Source organism: Girardinichthys multiradiatus, chromosome 3 (genome assembly GCF_021462225.1).
Source record: "Girardinichthys multiradiatus isolate DD_20200921_A chromosome 3, DD_fGirMul_XY1, whole genome shotgun sequence".
NCBI lineage: Eukaryota > Metazoa > Chordata > Actinopteri > Cyprinodontiformes > Goodeidae > Girardinichthys > Girardinichthys multiradiatus.
In genome coordinates this window covers 25,902,756-25,928,081 of record NC_061796.1, presented here as the reverse complement: position 1 = coordinate 25,928,081, position 25,326 = coordinate 25,902,756, and the positions used below count along the sequence as shown (strand labels likewise).

General features: G+C 40.4%; 1 protein-coding gene across 1 annotated transcript in view; it reads left to right on the top strand.

Annotated features, from left to right (window-relative positions):
- The window catches only part of ascc3 (activating signal cointegrator 1 complex subunit 3), a 301,858-nt gene that overhangs the window by 218,802 nt on the left and 57,730 nt on the right, over nucleotides 1-25,326 (top strand). Inside the window, exons 15-22 of the mRNA XM_047360681.1 lie at nucleotides 8,918-9,109; nucleotides 9,960-10,184; nucleotides 13,348-13,467; nucleotides 13,763-13,927; nucleotides 14,176-14,262; nucleotides 14,334-14,510; nucleotides 20,838-21,063; nucleotides 21,375-21,529. Of these exons, the coding sequence (XP_047216637.1) occupies nucleotides 8,918-9,109; nucleotides 9,960-10,184; nucleotides 13,348-13,467; nucleotides 13,763-13,927; nucleotides 14,176-14,262; nucleotides 14,334-14,510; nucleotides 20,838-21,063; nucleotides 21,375-21,529 (1,347 nt within the window). The remainder of the gene's footprint in view (nucleotides 1-8,917; nucleotides 9,110-9,959; nucleotides 10,185-13,347; nucleotides 13,468-13,762; nucleotides 13,928-14,175; nucleotides 14,263-14,333; nucleotides 14,511-20,837; nucleotides 21,064-21,374; nucleotides 21,530-25,326) is intronic.

Here is a 25,326-nt window from a genome sequence, read left to right as displayed (position 1 = left end):
CTGCAAGGCGTGCAACCCCAAGTCTCAAATTGCATGTAGAAATTAAAGTATACATTGTAACCAGATAGGGTAGTGTTTTGCTAATGTCATTTTCCTAAATATGAATCTAATTTCAATCAGTGCTGAATTCTGCTGTTACGGTAGATATACGAGATTAAAATGTTGCATATACAGTACATGATGCATTATGCATGCGATCTGCAGTGGTACCTTCCTTGCCTCTGAATCTGCTAACAGTTGTGATCACCAGCTAAGATGGGCTTCTACTAATATAAAAAAAAAATCTGTGGAAGGATCATCACAATTCTGAAAATCCATATATACAGCACATGTGCTACAGAAGTGCTGCTGAAATGTTGCAGCAATGACCCAATAATAATGTTACTCAATCTCAAAGTTACACAATGCGGACGCTCCACTGTTCCAATGAAATTTCAGTCACCATGATGAATGCCTGGATTGACTCCAAGTGAAGCGTCTGACCTAATTTTTTATCAAATGAGCTAATTATCTTATTTGTAGGAACTAATAGACTGCGTTTAGGCCTTTTACATTATTGTTCCTCTGTCGACGCAGTAGAACACTGTATTCTTGTACCTTCTATCCAAATACTGTATATCAATCAATCATTCAGTTTATTCTCTCGATTTAACAATTTCATCATTAGTTGACAAATAGATTCTGTTACAACGCTTACTCTGCATGCGTGAAAAGGGAGCAGGAAGAAGAAAAAATCTTGTAAAAAACCTGCCCCTTTCTCAATAATTCCAAAATAATTTTACATGACCATATATATTAAATTAACAATATAAGTTGCAGACAATTTATCATTCTCATTATTCACTCAGAACTGTATAAGACTTAATAGTTTTTTTCTTGTAAAGTCTTTTGAATTGATTTGTAGTAGAGCATTTTTTAACTCATCCAAACTGTTCCATAATTTTACTCCATGAACTGAAATGCACATTTGCTTTAAAGTAGCACGCACAGTTTTACTTTTGAAATCATACTTCCTCCTGTTGTTTCTATCACTTGAGTTAAAGACAAAGAACCTTTGTAAATTAATTGGCAATAGTCTATTTCTGGCTTTAAGCATAACTTACAGCATTTTTAAATTAACCAAGTCTCTTAGTTTTAAGATATTTGATTGGATTAACAATTTAATATGTTCTCTAGCATTCACATTGTGTAAAACTCCCATAACAGGGGTTTGATATTAGTTTTATCTGTGTTGCCCCATACCTATATACAATAAGACAGATATGGAGTAACAAATGAATCATATAATGTACAGAGTGTTGACAGTTCTAAAAGCTTTTCACTTTATTTAGATGCCAATACTTTTACATAGTTTTTGTTTTATGTATTTTATACACACATCAAACAAAACAGGGATGCAGCAAAGCAACACACTTCCTGGATGTGACAAGATTTCATGTTGTATAAAATGCATTTCATTTGCTCTAGCTTACACCCTTGTGAAACATGTTTTTAGAGACACTAAATCATTCATAGCCAGATAAAAAGGAACCAGAGGAATGCCAGCCTGTATGGCTAGTGCTTGGCTGGTATTTTTCTAAACTTCAGCCTCAGTCTACAACTGTATGATCAGTATAGTCGGCTAATTAAATACTCATCTACTTGCTCCATTATGTTTTTATCTGTTTACAACCGTTCTGCTTTTTAGGCCTTCCAAATAAATTGAGAACTATAAACTCTCGCTTATTAGTTTTGCCACTCATTTGGTTATTTTGGAAAAATCAGACAGTTTCTCCTCATGATTTAATCAAAAAATGTAGAATTCAGAACTTCAACAGGGAAGCAGTTTATCACAGTTCTGTTGCTTTTCGAGATGTTTAAAATGGGCCAGATCTTGCAAATCAGAAGAACCTTATCACTTCTGCAGTCAGAAGGAACGATCTAATTCTATAATCTGATCATGCAGTTTTACAGTCCTTACAATAATTTGCTGTGTTTTGCAAATAACTCTGTGATGGAACTGTAGTACAATGGCCTATTCAGAGAAAAAGGCAGATTTGTAATGGAAAAGTGGAGTGGAGTAGGTGGAAGTGGGAACCCATTCTCCCTTTTCTCTCCTGCCTCTCTGACAATAACAGCCTGCCTTTGGAGCAATAAACATTAGGACTATCAAGGGCCACTAAATGAGATCAGCAACAAGCCATTGTGGCACAGCTTAACAAAGTAAATGGATATTTCTGGCGCTCATGAGAGTCGGTGTTGATGGTTAAAGCAGACACCATTTGCCAGATGTTAGTGGCTTCTGAATGTTTTTTATGTGAGTCATCTACTGTTTCATCAAAACATTACCATGCTTGAAATCTCAATAGAGTTGTCACAAATGTAAAGCCAGACTACACCACCTAGGTGTTTTATGCATTAGAACTTGTGGAATAATAACTTTCAGCCCGAGTGTTTGCCGATGTTCTGTCCAAAGTCAAAGCCATGACAGACTGAGAGTGGACAGCTGGCTGTCTCTGGACCAAGGGAGCTCTGCAGCAGTAGAGGCTGCAAGCTGCAGCCCCTAATGGGACCTGATCAGGAGCTTAGGTCACTGCCAACTCAAATCCAGTCATGCCACTGCAGACATCAGCTCTAACTCACCTCAGATTAGAGGCTGGAAGCATGGCTGTAACACACTCTGACACCTCAAAGCAGAACCTCAGTTGTAGCATTTCAATTAGCTACCTTCCCTTGCTCACGCGTACCCCAGCACCAGTGTGCACACCCTGGCCCTGAGGGGACCCACCAGGCCAGAGTTTGCCCTTATTTTCAGACATATGCGGCTTGGCAGGAATGTTTTTGTTCTGTTGTATCATGGTTATGGGATTTCCATCTGAATAAGCCAGTGCACCAAGTGTGGATGAGGTGAGACAAACAACAGCATCCATTGCAACCTACAGTATTTGCATCAGATTTTAGATGGTAGGACTAACACTTGACTTTTGATAAGAGTAAAATGACTTTTTGCTTCATGATGTGTACATAAGCCTGTTTTACCACACTAAAGAAAATTTAAACTGACTCTGTTCTAAATATACTGATGTAAGTCATGCTTGATGAAGGGTTTTTATGTATCCAAAGTGAAGTAATTAATGATGAACTGAATGTGCTTTTAGTCTGTTCCATGATTATTTGTGCAACAGTGGTTCAGCCACTTATTACCTTGGTTCCATCAGACATGCACTGCCTTTGCTTTTTCCTAATGTGAACATGTCAGCCAGATAACCTTGGCTGTTTTTAGTGTGAAAGCTGACCTCTATTTAGCCTCAGGTTCCTATAATGGAAATGGAATGCATAAGAACACATCGCACACCCTGATTCATTCTAATGCTTTTCAACACAACCATGTTAACTAGCTTAATTATTCTGTCTCCTTAGACTGTGAGCAGTTAATGGGAGCAATATGCTAGTTCCACCTTGAACCCCATCTGTAGAAGTTAGTGTTGCTAGGTATTTCTTTCTGCATCACTCTTACACATGTTGGTAATACTACACAGCCAATAGGAGACAGGTCTAAAACTGGTTTTATGTTAAAAGACATTCCGATTAAGGATAATTTTAGTGTTCCTTCACTGTAGGAATTTCCATATATAATGAATTTAGAATCAATAAATGATTAGATTGAATATTGTTGAGATGTGGAATTCCTAAAGTCCCTAATTTAGAGGCATTATGTATGAGCTATGCTTGTCTGACTGATCAGGCTTCCGAAGTTGTCATTTGAAGATCAATGGAAATGTATGCATTGATGCATTACACTACCGGCGTATGGTAGAAAAACACTTTCTGTGTATCAATATGATCAAATTTCTACCAAAATCCCTAGTGGCGCAGTTCTTAGCACCTGTGCATTCAGTTATTTATACAACCTCCTTTTGCCAAAAGAACAGTACTTAGTCTTATCCTCCATCATTTCAAAAGATTGGGAGATACATAGAGGGAGATCTTTGATCGTTCCTCTTGGCACGCATATGCTTTCTTCTCTTCAGTTTAGTCCATAGGTGTTTTATGGAATTAGGATAGTGAACCTGAGATGGAAGAAGGCTGCTTTTGCCTGGTTAACTGTTTCTGCGTTCATTTGGTTATTGACCTATCCTGCCCAAAGACCGAATGACAACCTTTGTTCAGTTTTCTGGGAGGGCACATCAGGTCTTTGTTTGAAGTCTCCTGGTATTTCAAATAGTTCATGATGTCATGTGCAGGGGTTGGACAATGAAACTGAAACACCTGTCATTTTAGTGTGGGAGGTTGTATGGCTAAATTGGACCAGCCTGGTAGCCAGTCTTCATTGATTGCATATTGCACCAGTAAGAGCAGAGTGTGAAGGTTCAATTAGCAGGGTAAGAGCAACAGTTTTGCTCAAAATATTGAAATGCACACAACATTATGGGTGACATACCAGAGTTCAAAAGAGGACAAATTGTTGGTGCACGTCTTGCTGGCGCATCTGTGACCAAGACAGCAAGTCTTTGTGATGTATCAAGAGCCACGGTATCCAGGGTAATGTCAGCATACCACCAAGAAGGACGAACCACATCCAACAGGATTAACTGTGGACGCAAGAGGAAGCTGTCTGAAAGGGATGTTCGGGTGCTAACCCGGATTGTATCCAAAAAACATAAAACCACGGCTGCCCAAATCACAGCAGAATTAAATGTGCACATCAACTCTCCTGTTTCCACCAGAACTGTCCTTCGGGAGCTCCACAGGGTCAATATACACGGCCGGGCTGCTATAGCCAAACCTTTGGTCACTCATGCCAATGCCAAACGTCGGTTTCAATGGTACAAGGAGCGCAAATCTTGGGCTGTGGACAATGTGAAACATGTATTGTTCTCTGATGAGTCCACCTTTACTGTTTTCCCCACATCCGGGAGAGTTACGATGTGGAGAAGCCCCAAAGAAGCGTACCACCCAGACTGTTGCATGCCCAGAGTGAAGCATGGGGGTGGATCAGTGATGGTTTGGGCTGCCATATCATGGCATTCCCTTGGCCCAATACTTGTGCTAGATGGGCGCATCCCTGCCAAGGACTACCAAACCATTCTTGGGACCATGTGCATCCGATGGTTCAAACATTGTATCCTGAAGGCGGTGCCGTGTATCAGGATGACAATGCACCAATACACACAGCAAGACTGGTGAAAGATTGGTTTGATGAACATGAAAGTGAAGTTGAACATCTCCCATGGTCTGCACAGTCACCAGATCTAAATATTATTGGGCCACTTTGGGGTGTTTTGGAGGAGCGAGTCAGGAAACGTTTTCCTCCACCAGTATCACGTAGTGACCTGGCCACTATCCTGCAAGAAGAATGGCTTAAAATCCCTCTGACCACTGTGCAGGACTTGTATATGTCATTCCCAAGACGAATTGATGCTGTATTGGCTGCAAAAGGAGACCCTACACCATACTAATAAATTATTGTGGTCTAAAACCAGGTGTTTCAGTTTCATTGTCCAACCCCTGTACTTTGACAAGGTTTCAAGGGCCTTTGAAGGAGAAACAGGGCCACAGCATCATGGGGCCTCCACCATACTTTACAATGTAGTCTTTGCTACTGAAAGGCTCAATGTAAAAGTCTCATCTGACCATGGCAAGTAGAGTTGGCCACTTTGTCACATCATATTAATACCCCAGAGAAACAGGAAGGCATTACTTACTAATTAGAAGTTTGTAGAGACTCTGATCAGTGTGAAGAAATAAAGTTTAAATTAAAAGAGCTTTGGTTATGCATATTACAGGGACTGTTATGGGGATCAACAATTGTGGGCACAGTTGAATATGAAAAAGGTAAAATTATTTTTAACATACGTTATTTTCCTGCTCTGATCTACTCTAAATGTTTCAGTTTTTGTTTTACATAGAATTGAGATTCTGCATTGTTCATTATGAAGGGATTTTTAAAATAGCTTTTTTATGCTCCTTAACTACTTTGACCTTTGTTTAGGTCTGTTTTTTCCGATAGTCAAATCAATGTAAATAACAGTTTATCACTTAGAGAAAGAGTGGCTTTAGAGGCTCCTTCTCTCAAGTGCTGTCAGAGAAGTAATTATCTCTGAAATTCTGTAGTAACAATAAATCCCACAAGGAATGGAAAATAATTAAGGCAGGTTTCATTAGAGTAAAAAGTTTAACATTATCTGAAGCAGCAATATTACTAATAATTACCAATAATTTCTTTAATGGATTTCATCCTAACTTCATTTTGTCATATCAAGCAAGCACCCCCTCTGTGGGTTAAAACTACAGACATGCTGCAAGTATTTCTACTTTTGCCCAGGTTTTGCATAGAGATACAGACATCCATTGCAAGTCATTGGCTCAGTGGGTGTGAGGCAGACAGCTGCTGACAATAATGGGCCGTCTGCTTGTGGTGCAGAGGGTTGGTAGGCCCTGACCTCCATTTAGATGCCCAAAGAGAGAGAGATGAAGCTCTGTGATGAGGACTCACCTTAAGCCCAGTGAGGTCACAGTCCTTCTGTCAGTCAAAGCGTTCATCTCAATCCCCCAACCTGCATGTGTATGGTTGTGTGTGTGGTCTCTGAGCTCTAGGTGTTGTCTGAATCTGCTGCTAGTCTTCACCTTTGGACTTTTATTTAACATTGTCTTTTATTCCACTGAATACGTTGTGACTTTTTGTTGTTTTTAAAGCAGAATTATTCTCTCGTTTTTGTTTCCACAAACTCATGGCCTGAGGATGCAGCCTTCTTTGTTCAATTTACATCAGGATTACACTTCCCCTGCACCATGTCTTTAGAGCTCTTTTTGTTGTCGCCAGTTCCAGAGGGTGGAGGGAGACAATTAACTGCATCCCACTTCTCTCTTCCACAGCCCAGAGTTCTGTTGAGATATAGTTGAAATATAAATTCAGACATTTGAACATAAATCTTTGTGAATAATCCATAAAACATCTCACATTCACCACCTTCCCTCCAAGCTCACACTTTCACTAATCAAATTGACAAAAATACTCGATAGGTAAATCTAATTACAAAAACTTAAACATGAATTATTGATAGCTTTTTGTCAATTTTTTGCTAATTCATTACATGTTATAATTACTACTTCTGTTACATATGTTCTGTTTATATATTTTTAATTACATGTTTTATTGTACTTTAAGTTTCCTAATGTGAATAAATGTATAAATAATAATACAATATTGTGTACACTATTCAATACCATATTCTAAATTATTAATTATATAAGTAGTAGTATTGGTATCAATATTATTTGCAGTAGATGTAGTATATTTTTCTATATTGCTTGACTTATGTGTTTTCCCAGTTGTTTGTTTGGCTTATCCCTGCCCTTCAGCTAGTATCCCATCAGTCATGCCAGCCAGGTAACAAAAGCATGACAAGGAGGGGACTGCTCTTTTGGGTTTTTGGCTGCAGCAGAGTCTTCTTTCTATGCCATCAGATTATTTCAGAACAAAACAAAAACAATGTACATCTTGAGAAGCTGCAGAAACGTGCCTCTCTTAATTAGTGGTATTTTGTGGCATTCCAGATCTCTGTAAATTGTTTTGCTTTATCTTTCATTTCCTCTATTTATTGATGACAATATTGTTTTTTGTTGGACTAAAGAAAATATAATTACATGTAGTAGAGTATAGATATGAGTAATACTGTTTAGATATCCTACCATTATTTTTGCTGGAATATGTATTATTGTCAATAATGCATATTTTAGTAATAAAGTTCTTATTATTACATTGTTCTCCAAACATACACAGACGTGGCTCAGCACTGGTTCTTGCAGCATAATGTCCTGCATGTTTTAGATCTTTTCTGTATGTTGTCTATGTGTAGCACCTTACCACCAAAGCAAATTCCTCGTAGATAAATAATCTCCATTTCATGTAATTAAAAGGATTTGTAAAGGTGCAAGTAACATGAAATTGTCAGTAGCAACATTCCAGTCCACACATTTAAAGAATTCAAACCATGTCTATAAATTAGGTTTTGTGAAATAAAATGGAATGACAATGGAAATCCAACAGAAATCTGTCAGTCCTCCAGCGACTTCATGCTAATTATTAACTGCTTCTACGGTCCCAGCTGATAAAATGTAAAAAAGTGTGCTTTTAATAAGACTCCATTGCTAAAGAATAAGCATTTTGAATTGTGCTTAAAGGTGGCTGCCTGTGAAATACTTGAAAACTCTAGTCTGGTCAGATGAGACCAAAACTGAACTCTTTGGATGCCATGATAAACGGCATGTTCTGAGATCAAAAAGCACTGTGCATTACCTCCAAAACGCCATACAAACAGTGAAGTTAGGAGGTGGGAACATCATGGTGTGGGGCTGTTTTTTTTACTATATGGCACTGGCAGACTTCATATAGTTGAATGACTGATGAATGGAGAAATGTATCAATACTCTAAATAAAAATCTGCTGCCATCTATCAGGATGATGAAGATAAAACAGGAGTGGATGTTTCAGCAAGACAGTGATCCAAAACATCTATAGGTTGAATTCTTTACATGTGTGGACTGGATGTGTTCTTACTGACATCTGGTGGAAATTTCATGTCAATTGCACTTAGTAGACCTAATGATGTAAAGTTTACTGGGTAGCAATAAAACAGACATTAGATAATTCAACCCTAACATCCAACCCCGCCTACATATCTGGTCAGCTCTCTGAGATGTTTTCACTTTCATATTATGTTTAAGTTTGATTTTTTTATATATATATATATATATATATTAATTTAAGATCATATGTGGTTAGTTTAACACCAACAGTTGTAGCTCAAAGTGTAATAATGCTTAGGATTGTCTGCTGTCTTAAACGTTTCTGAATAGATTTGCTTACATCCTGTTTTTTTTGCACATTTCCCCTGCTGTTTTTGTTCTAATCCTATTCTCTTTCCATGTCTTCTAGATCCAACGCTCCAGAAACAAGCAGATGAAGGAAATGTTCCCAGACGGTTTTGGGATCCACCACGCTGGCATGCTGCGGTCTGACCGCAGTATGATGGAGAGCTTGTTCTCTAAAGGCCATCTGAAAGTGCTGGTCTGCACTGCCACCTTAGCCTGGGGAGTGAACCTGCCAGCCCATGCAGTTCTCATTAAGGTCCTTGATTTTAGTTTTTGTCTTGTTACTTATGCCTCAAGCTGTTGCTTGTTTGCATACACTCCAAACTAACCATCGGAATAACTCATCCATCCATCCATCCATCCACTCGAATAACTCATCCATCCATCTATCCATCCACTTGAATTACTCATCCATCCATCCATCCATCCACTTGAATTACTCATCCATCCATCCATCCATCCACTCGAATAACTCATCCATCCATCCACTCGAATAACTCATCCATCCATCCACTCGAATAACTCATCCATCCATCTATCTATTTATCTATTCATCCATCCATCCATCCATCCATCCACCCGAATAATCAATCTATCTATCTATCTATCTATCTATCTATCTATCTATCTATCTATCTATCTATCTATCTATCTATCTATCTATCTATCTATCTATCTATCTATCTATCTATCTATCTATCTATCTATCTATCTATCTATCTATCTATCTATCTATCTATCTATCTATCTATCTATCTATCTATCTATCTATCTATCTATCTATCTATCTATCTATCTATCTATCTATCTATCTATCTATCTATCTATCTATCTATCTATCTATCTATCTATCTATCTATCTATCTATCTATCTATCTATCTATCTATCTATCTATCTATCTATCTATCTATCTATCTATCTTTTCATCCATCCAACCAATCAAATAACTCATCCATTAAAGGTCATGTTCCAGTTCGCTTTGCAACACTGAAACATTGTGCACTGATTCTAAATCTGACCTGTGAAATAATCTTTAGCTTAAATGTTTTGTAATGTCATCTGAATGGTCGGCCTGATGTCTGTTCCACTGCTCTCTGTCTAACAGGGAACTCAAATCTATGATGCAAAGCGTGGTGCTTTTGTGGACCTGGGAATTCTGGACGTTATGCAAATTTTTGGTCGAGCGGGTCGACCTCAGTTTGACAAGTACGGAGAGGGCACCATCATCACCACCCATGACAAGCTGAGTCATTACCTCACCCTGCTCACCCAGCAAAATCCTATTGAGAGTCAGTTCCTGGGCAGCCTGGCTGACAACCTCAATGCAGAGGTTAGTCAAGGCAGACAGTTCATCCAGTTAGAAAATCTTTTTTTCCATGATTTCTGCAAATTAAAATCTGTACTGCACAGGAAAACCTTTTCTCTTAACCGTTTGATGCTTTCAGGTACAGTGGGGAGAACAAGTATTTGATACACTGCCAATTTTGCAGGTTTGCCCCACTTGAAAAGCATGTAGAAGTCGTTGATTTTTATTATAAGTACTCTTCAACTGTGAGTGATGGAATCTAAAACAAAATCCAGAAAACTACATTGTGTAATTTCCAAGTAGTTAATTAGCATGTTATTGCATGACATAAGCATTTGATCACCTACCCACCAGTAAGAATCCCAGCTCTCACAGGCCTGTTAGTTCTTCTTTAAGAAGCCCTGCTGTTCTCCACTCATTACCTGTATTAACTGCACCTGTTTGAACTCGTTATCTGTAGAAAAGACACCTGTCCACACACTCAATCAATCTCTAACCTCTCCACAATGGCCAAGACCAGAAACCTGTGTAAAAACATCAGGAATAGCATAGTAGACCTGCACAAGGCAGGGATGGGCTACAGGAAAATAGCCAAGCAGCTTGGTGAGAAGGCAACAACCACTGGAGCAATTATAAGGAGTTGGAAGAAGTTCAAGATGACGGTCAATCTCCTTCGGTCTGGGGCTCCATGCAAGGTCTCACCTCATGGGGTATCAATGATCATGAGGAAGGATAGGGATCAGCCAAGAACTACACAGCGGGACCTAGTCAATGACCTGAAGAAAGCTGGGACCAAAGTCTCAAAGAAGACCATCAGTAACACACTATGCTGCCATGGATTAAATCCTGCAGCGCACCCAAGGTCCCCCTGATTAAGCTAGCACATGTTCAGGCCTGTCTGAAGGTTGCCAATTAACATCTGGATGATCCAGAGGAGGAATAGGAGAAGGTCATGTGGTCTGAAGAGACAAAAATAGAGCTTTTTGGTCTAAACTCCACTCGTTGTGTTTGGAGGGAGAAGAAGGACGAGTACAACCCCAAGAACACCATCCCTACCATGAAACATGGAGGGGAAACATCATTCTTTGGGGATGCTTTTCTGCCAAGGGGACAGGACGACTGCACCGTATTGAGGGGAGGTTGGATGGGGCCATGTATCAGGAGATCTTAGCTGAAGGATCTGGAGAAGATCTGTATGGAGGAGTGGTCCAGAATCCCTGCTGCAGTGTGTGCAAACCTCATCAAGAACTACAGGAAACGTCTGATATCTTACTGCAAACAAAGGTTTCTCTACCAAACATTAAGTTTTTCTGACGTATCAAATACTTATATCATGCAATAAAATGCAAATCAATTACTTAAAAATCACACAATGTGATTTCCTGTTTTTGTGTTTTAGATTCCGTCACTCACAGTTGAAGAGTAGCTATGATAAAAATTAAAGACTTCTACATGCTTTGAAAGTGGTAAAACCTGTACTAAATACTTGTTCCCTGTATGTCTTCCCAAAGGTTTCATCATCTAATGGAGAGAACTTGGATAAAAGAAATCATTGTAACAATGCAGCTTTATGGGCAACAAATCTCCACTATTCTCCATCACGTGTATTCACACTTGTCACTTTTGGTCCGCTTTAAACGGACCAGAGTTCGTTTCCCCCTTTGGTCCGGACCTTTTGTGCAGGTGTGAATACACTCAAGCGAACCCTGGTCCGGACCAAACAACCGGACCGAGACCCACTTTTTGAGGTGGTCTCGGTCTGCTTCCTAAAGGACTCTGGTGCGGTTCGCTTATGGTCTGAATACAAATCGGCCCCGATCTGAACCAACTACAAAAAGCGTACGTCTCTTTGGACATAAAAAGCCACCGTAGCCGGTAACAAAGGTTTGTGTTGTAAGGTAATCATACCTGATAAGCTGTGTGTTGCTTAGCAACGCTACTGGCTTGTTGTGGGACAAGGCACGTAGAGAACGTCGGCGTTCAGCACGCATTCTCTGACGGGGTTCCAACATTATAAATGGAAAGTCTCAAAGTCTGTGTTGAATGAGCTGCTCTTCAACCTCACAATAATATTGCAGCTTTAATAACGGCATAAATATGCAGAACAGAGGTGCTGCATGCAGCACGTCTACAGATGTAGACTATCACAGATGTAGACTATCACAGAGCAGGTGCATTTATACGGAGACTTGATTACACACAGGTGGATTCTATTTATCATCATCAGTCATTTGGGACAACATTGGATCATTCAGAGATCCTCACTGAACTTCTGGAGTGAGTTTGCTGCACTGAAAGTAAAGGGGCCGAATAATATTGCACGCCCCACTTTTCAGTTTTTTATTTGTTAAAAAAGTTTGACATATCCAATAAATGTCATTCCACTTCACGATTGTGCCCCACTTGTTGTTGATTCTTCACAAAAAATTAGAATTTTATATCTTTAAGTTTGAAGCTTGAAATGTGGCAAGAGGTTGAAAAGTTCAAGGGGGCCGAGTACTTTCACAAGGCACTGTAAATGTTAAAGCACATCATTTATGTTCTTTATTTTCTTGAATTGTTTATTGTAAAGACAGCTGGTGTTTTGATTACTGCTCTAATGAATTTCATGTCAGGGTCATAGAATCTTTAACCGAAAACTGCATTCTGTAAGTTGGGCTGTGCTGAAAAAGAAGAAAACATTTGGATACTGGTGATGACCAGAGGAACCAGTTACATGACATTAGTGGATCTGACTCTGGATCAGTAACATGATTCAGCAGCAAACAGATCTGAGCAGGGAAGATAGGGAGAGGTTTACCCCTCTATGAGAACCAGCACCTGACCAGTCAACGAAAAAATCATATACAGAACCTGTGCTATGATAGCTTAATATGTCAAAGTGTTAAAGTAACAAATTATTAGTTCCCAGTAAAATTTGCTATTCACACATTAGTGCAATAACAGTCACACATTAGTGCAATAACAGTCACAAGCTCAAAAATTGAGAAATGATCTCCAGTTTTTTCTAGTTCTACGGTTGAATTTCAGAGGTTCAGGTTAGTTTACACGGAATGACTCAAAAGATGGAAATGCATGTTTGTGACTGCATTTTTATTAAGCATCCAGAAGATGGCGGCAGAGACCACTGATAATGACACTGAGGTTGAGCGAGGTTGTACATTTCCTCTTTGTTCCTGCCCTGCAGATTGCTCTGGGAACTGTGACCAATGTGGAGGAGGCTGTGAAGTGGCTCAGTTACACTTACCTGTATGTCCGAATGAGGGCCAACCCACTGGCATACGGCATCAACTACAAAACCGTCCAGGTTAGTGAAACCTCTTTCCCTGAGGTCTTGGCAAAGGCCTCCAGGATTCTTTGCTTTAATGCACAGAAAACTAAGTGAACAACAGAAGAAAGGTTTCTATGTCAGTTTGAACAGGTCCCTGCTGAGTCGGTTGTGCAACACATTCCTTTTACATGTATTACTTTAGATTGTGCTGCTGTTAACATGAGGAAAAATAAAATGGTTATGGATACTTAAATAAAAAACAGAGCAAAGCATTCAGTAATTGTAGATATTTGAGTCATAAAACATGAAATATGTTTGTACCTTGTTTCAGATGGATCCAGCTTTGGAGCTGTACAGGAAGGAGCTGGTGGTGGAGACCGGGCGGAAGCTGGACAAGGCGAAGATGATCCGCTTTGAGGAGCGCACTGGCTACTTCGCCTCCACAGACCTGGGCAGGACTGCCAGCCACTTCTACATCAGATACAACACCATGGAGGTGGACCTAGCCCACTAACTGTATACAGTTTTGCAACACCTGTACATCACATACACAGAGGAGAGATACACTTTATTCATCAGTTGAGTGTCTTTGGGATGTTAAGGTTTCCTGTGGAAGGCTGATGCATCTATCAGGTTCTTTTGGTTGCTACAATTATTGCCAGCTTCTTTGATACTAAATGTAAAATGTATCCTGCGAGTCCGACTGTAACTCCTCTAACTCCCATTTTCATTTCCTTCATGAAGACATTCAACGAACATTTTAACTGTCACAATACCGAAGCAGACATCCTCAGAATTGTGTCCAAAGCAGAGGAGTTTGATCAATTAAAGGTAGGAGAACTGATGCTGATTCATTAAACCCCGTTAGGTCTCAGCATTACAAACCCAGTGTCTGTTGGCAGGTCCGTGATGAAGAGTTGGAGGAGCTGGACCAGTTGCTGAATAACTATTGTCAGGTGCCTGCATCGGGCGGTGTGGAGAATGGTTACGGCAAAGTTAACGTTTTGCTGCAAACTTACATCGGACGGGGAGAGGTTGAGAGCTTCTCGCTCATCTCTGACCTCTCTTATGTGGCACAGGTAAGGATGAGATAAGAACACAAGCACCCAATCACTCTGCCTTCCACTAAAATGAAAGTACATCACACTGTCCATAGAGATGAATGTACAGATGGTTTTAAGGGAGGTGATTTTAAACAAGTTTTAGCTTGAGGCACTTTAACAGACAAACTGGTCCAGTTCATGCAGTTATATGAAGTCCAGTTTGGCTCAAGTTTCCCTATCAGGGTATAACAGTATAATCATTTTCACATCTAATTAAACAGCAGAACCTAGAATATAAGACTATGTGAGCCGTTTTACATGCTCCAAACACAACACAAATAGTTATTAACTTCAGTTTTTAATATCCGACTTAATTTAGTACCACCGTGTGACTCATGACATTTCTGCCTCTAGTTTCACCACACTATCTAAATCACACAACCTGTTCATCTGAAGAAAAACTGACACTACAGTGATTACAACATCAGAACACTCTCTACCAAACCATAAGAGATCGAAGCCAACGAATAGCGACAACAAACGTTCCTTTTGCTGTTTTGCCATGAAAGTTTTATTCCAGAGATAAATCCACATTTATCTTACGTTTCACTCTAATCATTCCTGCCGTCTCCAACGGACTCTAGGACCTAGGGAACAGCCTTCTAACGACCTTATTGCTCAGCGAGAAGGCTAGGTGAAGGTTCTGCTGACTATAATAGGTTAGCATTGCTTCCACTGAGGTGTCACTGGCCAGTTTAGATCAGTGAGTGCCGAGTCAGTCAGCAGGAAGCTAACAAGCAGCAAAGCTGGGGTAGAATGGCTAAAGTAATGCCTAAAATCAAACGAAATTACAGTAAATGTGTTTAATACCAGTAGTAATTTACAAAATAAAATATAGTTTTGTACTTGAGAATTTTCAAATGAAACATATTGTGCCCAACTGTCAGTTTGGAGCCCTGCTCTGGATTTTCTGTTCTGAAACGTTTTTGATTTTGATCTGCTTCATATTATCAGAGTCTACCTTCATCCAGATATAATATTCATGCCCTGAATTATTATTTGAAATAGGTTTTGAGTTTCTTTAATTAGTTGAACCTCAGTTATTTATTTGCTTCTTTCCCAGTAACCCATAAACTAATATTGACACATCCTAGCAAATCTCATAAGGGTTCTCATTAATATGAAACTGAAAATAATTAGATAGACCTTGTGGTTGGAGAACTTTACTCAGTTCATTATAAGTATGCATGTTTTCCCCAAAATAGGCTTAGGGCTTGAAACCTATTAGTTGTAATGACTGCTGTCAAGTATTCAGGTAGAAATGGTATGAAGTAACCAGCTGCTGTCTTCTTCTAATTTCTGTTTGCTTTCTAGAGCCCCTTCCTAGACACACTGTCAGCTCCAAATCTGGAGTACTCTTAAGTTCTAGATATGTCCAACTAATGGGGAAGGAAGTAAAAGAAAAAAAGAGGACAGTTAACCACTCCTCGTTGGGTAAAACATTACATTCGTAGAGACTACTAAATTTGACCATAAACCCAGTATGTAGCCTCTCCCTGGCCCATTGTGCTGTCTTGTGTCTCATGTCCCGTATCCTGTCTTTTGGCCTGCTGCCACTCTGGTGGTCCTCTCTTCTCTCCTTCCGACGCAGGTGTGCTGCCATCTTCTGGTGGGATGGATGCATATACCCGCTCTCTCATATCCCGTGCGCCCTCTCCAGCGCTCTGACATGTTCCACTCCATCACTCCAGTATGGAGAGCCGTTTCATTCAATATTACATAAATAAATAAAGAAATACTGCTATTGATAAATTATTAATAAATATTCTATGAAATAAATAAATAAATCTTGAAGTGAATTAAATAAAACAAGATAAAAATGTCTTTTAACATAATTATTTTGTTTTATTCCATGGGGATATTTATGTATTTCATGGAATGTTTATTAATTTATCAATATCAGTATTTATTTAATTTTGAATGAAACAGCTCTCCATACTCCAGTGTATCTGCATTTTTTATTGGTTGTGTCTGGAATCCTTTCTCCTTAAGCGCCTGTTTGATGTCTATGATCTCCCTTTCCATAAGACTTCGGCAGAATAATCATGGTCGAAAAAGATTTGTTTGTTTCCTACTTGAACCTTTGTTTTTCACCCTTTCTGGGAAACATTTATTTTGTCTCAAACTTAAGAAAGTTAACGATAATAAAACGTTAATAATCTGGGTGTTTTATTTGGGCTTGATTTTGGTGCGAGAGCCCCGGTGGGCACGTTGAATGTGTAGCTCTGTTCCTTCAGGCAGCTGCAGCTTTGTGATCAACAGTTCTAGGTATTTCCTGATCGCGCTTCCCTCCATGTCCTCCTGTATGCCAAAAATTCGGATATTATTCCTCCTTGACCTTCCCTCAAGGTCTGTGAGTTTTTCTTGCATCTAGCGCAGCTGGTCTATCAGATCCATCGTTTTGTGTCTGTAGCTTGTTCACATGTTCAGTTAGCTTGCGTTCGACTTCCAGCCGAAGATCACTGTTTTCTTTTTATCTCTCTTTTCAACTAATCATTTAGAGTGCTCAATTCAGCCCGCAGTTCTTGTTTGAGGTCTTTTATGCCCATACTGATGGAAGCTAGCCCAACTCGCATTGCCTCCTTGTTCACTTGCCCATCCATTTCCTCTGATGTGCCGCCCTCATGTTCACTGGCTTCGTTTTCCGAGATGTTTCAAAGTTGAGTCTTTTGCATCTGGTTCGTTTTTGTTGGTTTTCATATATTCCCACCACCCATATTCTTGCGTATATTTACCGAGTTAAGGGCCTTTCAGACAGAGCGGTTTGCGCTGCGCTTTCTGCTGGGTTCAGCGCATTTACGCTGAGCGTCCCCCGGGCTGTTTGTTCGCCATGAGGCGCTGCGCTGGGTTGGGGTGACTGCTTAGGAGGAAAAGAGCAGCATGAAAGATGAGGCTGTGGGTGCATAAAACCTCTGGTCCAGAGAGTAGCTTAGGGAGTTCCGGTTTGTGAAAGACCTCCCAATGTCCCTGTACAGTCTTGAACTTGTGTCAAAAGTTCAGGGAATTCAGAAACGCACAGTATCAGTTGGCTGTGCGTGTATTCATCACTGTGCGCCACGGTCAAAGTTCAACTATCTTTAACCATCGGTCATCATGGCTGCCTCGGAGCTTTGCCTCCACGTTTTTTTGCATGTTTTTGTGGTGCTTGTGCCACCTTTCTGTGGTGTCATTCAGCAGAGAATAACATCTAAACATCAGACAGTCTTCTCTTGACATTTTTCACTATCATAAATTGACTAATGCTTCATGGAGATCCTGCTCTCTATGGGCAAGTGACTCTGGCTCACTAAATATACTAAACAATGAAATATTGCTCTTTTTGTGTATTATTGTTTTTGTTGTTTTGTTTCATTCTTTTGTTCTGTGCCCCATGAAAAAACACGGGCCCCACCCTGGTCCCCCTGGTAAATCTGCCCTAGAACTGCCACTGAAGCTTCTGGTCTCTACGCCATCTTGGATCCTCTCGCAACAGGTTGTTTTCATTTTAGCGGTGGGACACATTGTTGCATAGCAAATGCATTCCTCCAAATCATTAGACTCATAACAGACAGTTATATAAGCCAAAATATGACTTTAGTGACTAGCTATGAAGCTAACGGTATGCAAAATCTAAACATCAGCTGTTTGAATTTCATTTGGTCATCAGTTATCACTAGCAAAATACCTACTTTTAATGACACTTGGACCACATTACTCAACATTTATACAAACATTTCTATCTACTACAAAAACTCCCCCACCTCCTCCATGTCATAAACTCTTCTCGCCCTCTTCTGATGGCCAGACTTAGATTCATTGACCCAGGTAGATGTGGGCTGCTGAAGCTGCTGCTGATACTGCTACATGTAGCTTTGTTCAGAGGATTTTGATTATCTGTAACCTCCCACATTCACAACTATGCATGGTGTCATACCCAACAAAAAGAAGGAAACTGTTCATTAGCAAATCTTGGATGAATTGAGAGTTGAGAGCTCAGTGTAGATTTACAGTAATAGAACAGCAGGTGGAAACTTAGATCAAGAAGCCACCAAATGATCTGCTACAATCAGTGTCCACAGACAGAGTGAGAATATGTGGTAAGTTTGCACATCCTTGTGCTTGATCTGACTGACTGCCTCCATCATCATGGTTCCTAAAATGTCTAAATAACACCTGCCCTTTTCTACGTAAGCATTTATAGAGAACTATCTTCAGCTGTTGTATCAGCAGCATTAGAAAGGTTTAGTTCCACAGTGGTTAAACCAAACAATGTTTTCTATTATGCCTTCCAAATGTTCCAGTTGAATATTTCTGTCTCTCTACAACCACAATGTATTTAATGGGATTTATTGGATTGAGTAACACAAATAGCCTAGGAGGAAGTGATGTATGTGTTGAACCTCCACCCTGATCTCAGGTCTAACAGGTTTGACCTGTCATTAAATCCACAGGCAACTCTGACCAGCTTGCCTGTCCTTGCTGGAGAGGGGCATCCACAGCCTGATGCTGCCACCATAATGTTTCTCAGTAGGATTGGTGCATTCAGGCTGATGTGCAGTGTTAGCTTTTTTTTTTATCACACATAGTTGTACTTGTAAGCCAGAGCATCTGATTTCAACTGCATGGTTTGTGTCAAAGTACAAACAAGACTTTTCCATGAAGGCCATATTTTTAGTGCCCTGTCAACAGGTTCCCTTACCTGAGCTGTGGATATCTGCTGCTCCCCCAGAGTTCCACTGGGCCTCTTGGCTGCTTCTATGATTAATGTTTTCATTTCCCCGCCTGTCAGTTTAGGTGGAAGTCCATCTCTTGGCAGGTCTGCTGGTGGTCCCTCCTCTCTCCATGTTCAGATGATGGAGCTCTGAGATGTTCACAGCTTGGGATATATTTTCACAACCTAACCCTGTCTCAAACTTCTTCACAACGTTCTCCCTGACCTGTCTGCTGTGTTCCTCGGTCTTCATGATTCTTTTTTGTTCTCTGATGTTCTGTAAAGAACCTCAAAGGCCAGAAACAGAACATCTGCGTTTATACTAAATTTTAGGAATAAGTAAAGTAGGTTAAATACATTTGAACACTAAACTTGTCAGAATTTCATTGGTAAAAAATGTAAAAGCATTATTTTCCTTCCACTTCACAATTATGCTCTACTTCATGCTGGCATGTCACATTCAATCCCAGTAATAGCTTTTAAAGTTTGTGGTTTTAATGGAAGAAAATGTGGGAAAACTCAATGGGTGTGAATACTTTTGCAAGGCCCTTGAGAGGAAACTGAAGTGGTTATTTTAATGACTTACACTCAAAAAACATAATGTACAACAGAAAGGAAGCACATCTGTAATGGATATGCTGCTGTTTTGTTTTTTTGCAGAGGGAAAGGAAAAAGAAAAGGTGAGCGGTAACGGATCAGTTAACATGGAGGTTAGAATGGAAAAGTTAATCCTAACCTATTTAAATACAATATATTTCTGTTGGTATTACATTTAAATAGATTATAATTAAACAGACTACAGTCTGATTTTAATGTATTTCAGACTGATAATGTTTTCAAATTTTATGAGTATGATAATAATGATTAATGATTAATTTGGACTGGTTCCACTGAACTATAAGTGAATGAAATCTTACGGTGGTTTCTGAATTCAACCAGAATCTCACTTTGTAAATATCCCAGAGATGGTTTTGTTTGTGAACTAACACAGAGAAGTACACGCACTGAGGAGGCGTTTTATGTTGGACTCTACAAAGCTTTCAGCGGCCGGTAATCTTAGATCTGGGTGTAGAGCTGTGATCTGCAGCATTACTGCCGGTTGTCTGGGGCACTGGCACATGGCTGAAGATCAGAGCAGTGCAACAGGGATTATCAGAATGGTTTTTAGGATGTGTTAGATCTGCCCCCACTTCAGGCATCAGCTTTCACTTGTCCTCCTTCACAAGTGCATCCAGCAGACAATCTGATCACATTAACACCTGACTAGCTCAATCACAGCTGACCACAGTCGAGCACTTTATCAGTAAGTGCTACCATCTGACCTCCTCACCAGAAATGACTTAAGTTATCCATCAGAGTACAGCAGGAGCCACCTGCAGGTCTAAGGCCAGCCAGACCTCCTCCTGATTGAACAAGATTAATCATCCGAGAACAGGATCCTGCAACCTGCAGCAGCTGCATTCTACCTCTGTCCCATATCCAGCTGGAAAGTTTAGCATAACATCTTTTGCTTCCTTTAAAAAGAAGAGGAAAACTGTCCACAAGTGTGGCTTTAGTTGGTGTAGTTCTGTTGATTGAGCTTGTTTTCCTCCTGATGTCATTCCCTCTCACAGAACGCTGCTCGGATTGTCAGGGCTTTGTTTGAGATCGCTCTGAGGAAGCGCTGGCCTGCCATGACCTATCGACTGCTCAAACTTTGCAAGGTGATCGACAAGCGTCTGTGGGACTTTGCCCATCCTCTCCGCCAGTTCCCCAACCTAAGCCATGTCATTCTCAACCGCTTGGAGGAGAAGAGGCTCACTGTGGACAAGCTGAAGGAAATGAAGAAGGATGAGATTGGTAAAAACATAATGCCACTTACACCAGTCTGTTTCTACTCAACATGTACAGTATACATCAGACATGGAGCAATGCAGTTTCATGATGAATAAACATAGAATCAGTCATTTAGTTTTCAAATATAAAATATTGGGATTTGCCATGCTGGGGTCGTCTATCCATTTATCAAAATTGAATGATTGTTGTCTCCTGACGTTATCAGTATTGTGTTGAATATCTCCAGTTGTATTGCTGTTTAGACTCTAAATGTTAACAACTAAATTCTCAGGTTGTGATATTAAGGAGCTTATTGCTGGCTGTGGTGTTCACAGGTCACATCCTGCACCATGTCAACATTGGATTAACTGTCAAGCAATGCGTCCACCAGATTCCTGCATTCACAATGGAGGCGAGCACCCAGCCAATCACACGCAGTGTTTTACGTGTGCGTCTCATCATCACTCCTGACTTCCGCTGGAATGACCAGGTAAATAAATTCAGGAATTCAGTCTGAGATGTTTGGCTCATTCTGTCCCCTCATCGTGTGATATTGGTCAGCCAAATATTTCTCATTTTCATTTATTTTATATTTTACATGTTATTGGTAGATCAATTACAGTAATGTTATATCCATGAAATACAGCATGTTGGATTCATCCCCCTTCAACTTTTTGTTCAATTAAACCCAAGATGCATTTTACTGGGATTTTATGCAATTGAACAACACAAAGTAGTACATGACAGTGAAGTGGAAGGGTTTCAATAAATCTGAATATCTGAAAAGTGTGGCATGCTTTTCTATGCAGTAATTTAGTATGAATGCAGCTGTTCCTTGAGGCCTCAGAGGTTAGGTTATTTAACAATATCCTAGGCAGTCAGGATTTCAGGGAGCGCTGTTCAGTCCATTATACAAAAACAGAGAGTAGAGCACAACTGCAGAAGACATGGTGCTCCATCGAAAGAGACAGGTCTGACAAGGAGAGCATTAACCAGACAAACGCACGATCAAGAAGCCTGTGGTAACTTGGGAGGAGCTGGAGAGATCCACAGCTCTGATGGAGGACAGATGAAGCTGAATACAGGATCTTTTAAAGGCTGCAGAAGATTTGACACGACCAAAATTATATTGGTGTTTTTTTGTGTGGCACTAGTGGCCTTTACTTTTACAGTATTTTTATTCAAAGTAGGCAGACAGGAAATGGGGGCAGAGAGAGAGGGGGAAGATGTGCAGCACTTGTCGCTGGTGCCGGGACTCAAACCCGGGACGGCTGCGTCCAGGACTGAAGCCTCTGTATACGGGTCACGTGCTGAACTTCTACAGCACCGCACTGCACCTGGGTTTCTTTTACATTGTTAGAATAGTTTAAATAATAATTTAATAATATGTTTAATATGTATTGATAGCCTTAATGAGATCACTAACTTCCAACCTGGGTGGTCTGTCTCTCAATAGAGAGCTTGTAGGGGTGACTGGGTTTTTGTGGTGTTTTGTACTGCTTTAATTCGTAACAATACCCAAAAAGGTCTTAGTATAAAACAATGTATAAAATGTTAAACTAGCTCTGCATGGTTCCCTTGCTCCAGATCAGGGATCAGCAGGTCAAATCCTAAAGAATATTTTCATCATGTGCCCCAAAACTGAAATGTCCCACTTGTTTCAATTTAGTAAAAGTCCGACAAAGCTTAGGGACCCTTGATTTATGAGCACTTCTTTATGCACTGTTTTGTTTCTTTGCACGGAAATGAAGCCCCTTTCGCCCCCCTTTGTCTTCTCAAAGTCCCAGTCAGTGGCAGGTGGCGGCTCATACTGAGCCTGGTTCTTCGTTTCAGGTGATGGGTTGAACAGAGCTCTGTGAGAAGTTCAAAGCTTGGGATATTGCTTTAGAACCTAACTCTGATTTAAACCTCTCCACTACTTCCTCCCTGACCGGTCTGCTGGGTTCATTGGTCTTTATGACTGTTTGTTCACTAATGTTCTCTAAATTACACAGAGGCACACTTTATTTAGGGGTATCAGATTAAAAGGGGGCGGAATACATATGTGCGTCCACTCCTCACCTTCCAGATTTATCGTTTTTGAAAGACTTTTAACATGCATGCATCATTTTCCTTCAAATAATTGAAATAAGCTGTAAATGATTTCCCCTGGTACTGCGTTGCTTGCTTGTTGAGTTTTGTACCATTTTGTTCTCCATTATGAGTCAGAAACGGATGCAGTCAATGTCAGAGAAGAACACACTGCAGCCTCTGAAAATTACAATATAATTTTCCTCAGCAGCCTCATTGGTTGTTACACTGGGACTTTCACTGTTGTAGCAGCAAAAAAGTTAAAGACATGAAGGTAAAATGAAGTCGGTGCTGCTTAGTGTGAGGCTTTTAAAATAACCAGTCATAGAATAGAGGTTCCCTGCATCGCACACTAATTCTGGATTAGCTGATTGCTGACATATTGTCACTATTGGACAGAAAGCTTATATCTCCAAAAATAAAACTCCTGATAAATTTGGTCACAGTCACATGTTCTTTAGTACAGCTGAAGATCTAAAGCTTTTTTACCCACTGGCATTCAGAAAAAAATCCTCACTGGATGTGTCACCCCACTCCTGTTCATGCATCTAACCTCGTGTACCCACAGAATGCTGTGCTGTGTCAACATTGCTCTATCATTGCTTAGGGACTCAGGCCGTAGATATTTTTGGGCTGATTGTTAGCAAATTCCGATGGATGGATTATGCTGTGAATCCAGGCTAACAGCAGCTGCTGCATTTAAGCGTTTATACTCAGGGTTTTTCTCCTCCTCCTCTCTAATAAACCACGCCACTTGATATTTACACAAACTACTTAATAATTCGAGTAGCACAGCATGACCACATTTCATTAGAGACTACAAGACAGTCTGCTTCTACCTTTGTTATTCTTCCCGCCGTGGAATCTCCATCTGTGCTTGAGAGCCTGAATGCCTACAGGCCTCGCCAAGATGTCTCACCTCAGAGGGCAGACAGGCCACTGGGGGATCAGGGGAAGCTCAGTCCAAACTTTGTGATGGAATCTGAGGGGAACAGGAAGCCTATTGTAGCAGGACTGAATATGAAGATGAATGTTTATGTCCGATTAGCAATGCATGCTCTAATCATGGGAGAGCGGTAACGGAACACTGGTTGGCTTAGCTATGATCCGGCTGCAGAGCCAGGACACATGTCCCAACACATGAGCTCTCCTCCCTGATGAAAACGGACCACACTGACTTATTTACACACACTGTGCCGTCACTATGCAAGCATCATTCAGTGTTGTCTATATCAGTGATTCCCAACCGGGGGTACTCATACCCCTAGTGGTACATAAGCACATTGCAGGGGGTTGTGGAAACGTACCTTTTATCAACCAAAAGAGCAACAAAGGCGAAATAAAATAACTACAGGTGGGGAAGACTAAAGCAGGGGTGTCTGTCCGCTACAGAGAGAGAAAAGTAACAGCTATTTCCAATCTGCTGATCTATCACAATTTATCAAGGACTAGCAAGCTCAGTTGACATATTAAAGCTCAGTTAAATGATGAAAACAAACTGATATAGGTAGCCTGAATATTATTTTTGTTAATTGTTCTGTTGCTAATTATTTTTTTAAATGTTTATTGAGGAGTTATTCAAGGGGGGCACCCCGCCCTGCACACAAGGTAGTAATACTACGTTTTCATAGTTGATGTAACTCATTTTATTCGATCACGTCGTGAGTGATTTCTGTCCCTGTATCGTCGCTACTCTACTTTCTATGCCCAAACAAGCTGGATGAAAACACACTCTTCAAATTCTGCGTCAAGTTACGTGGGCTCGCAAGCAGGTGAACACACACTCCCGACAGCGGACAGAAAAACATGCCGCTGGAAAGCAGGCAAGGATAATCTGCACGCCGAATTTCGTTTTGATGGCACCACGTCCTCTCCTGTGACCAGCAGCAGGGCTAACTCTCCTACTCCTAGTACACATGCCCCAGGTTCAAGTACACAAAATAGCCCAAGTGTTTCATACCCTGACCCTGACCCGCAGCTAAAGTCCAGTCACAGTAGAATAAAAGGTATGACCTGGCTTGGCTCTCGGGGTGAAATAATCCCCCTGGCTCTATAAGAGTGGTAATCAAGCAGTCAGTCAGTTTATAAACATAAAAGATGCGATAGACACAGAAAAATTTATAATTAGGGAATGATGGAGAGTCAGCTAAAACAGATAAAGAAAACGATATAGAAATTGCATATAAATACAGTAGGTAGAAGATGAACAAAGAACAT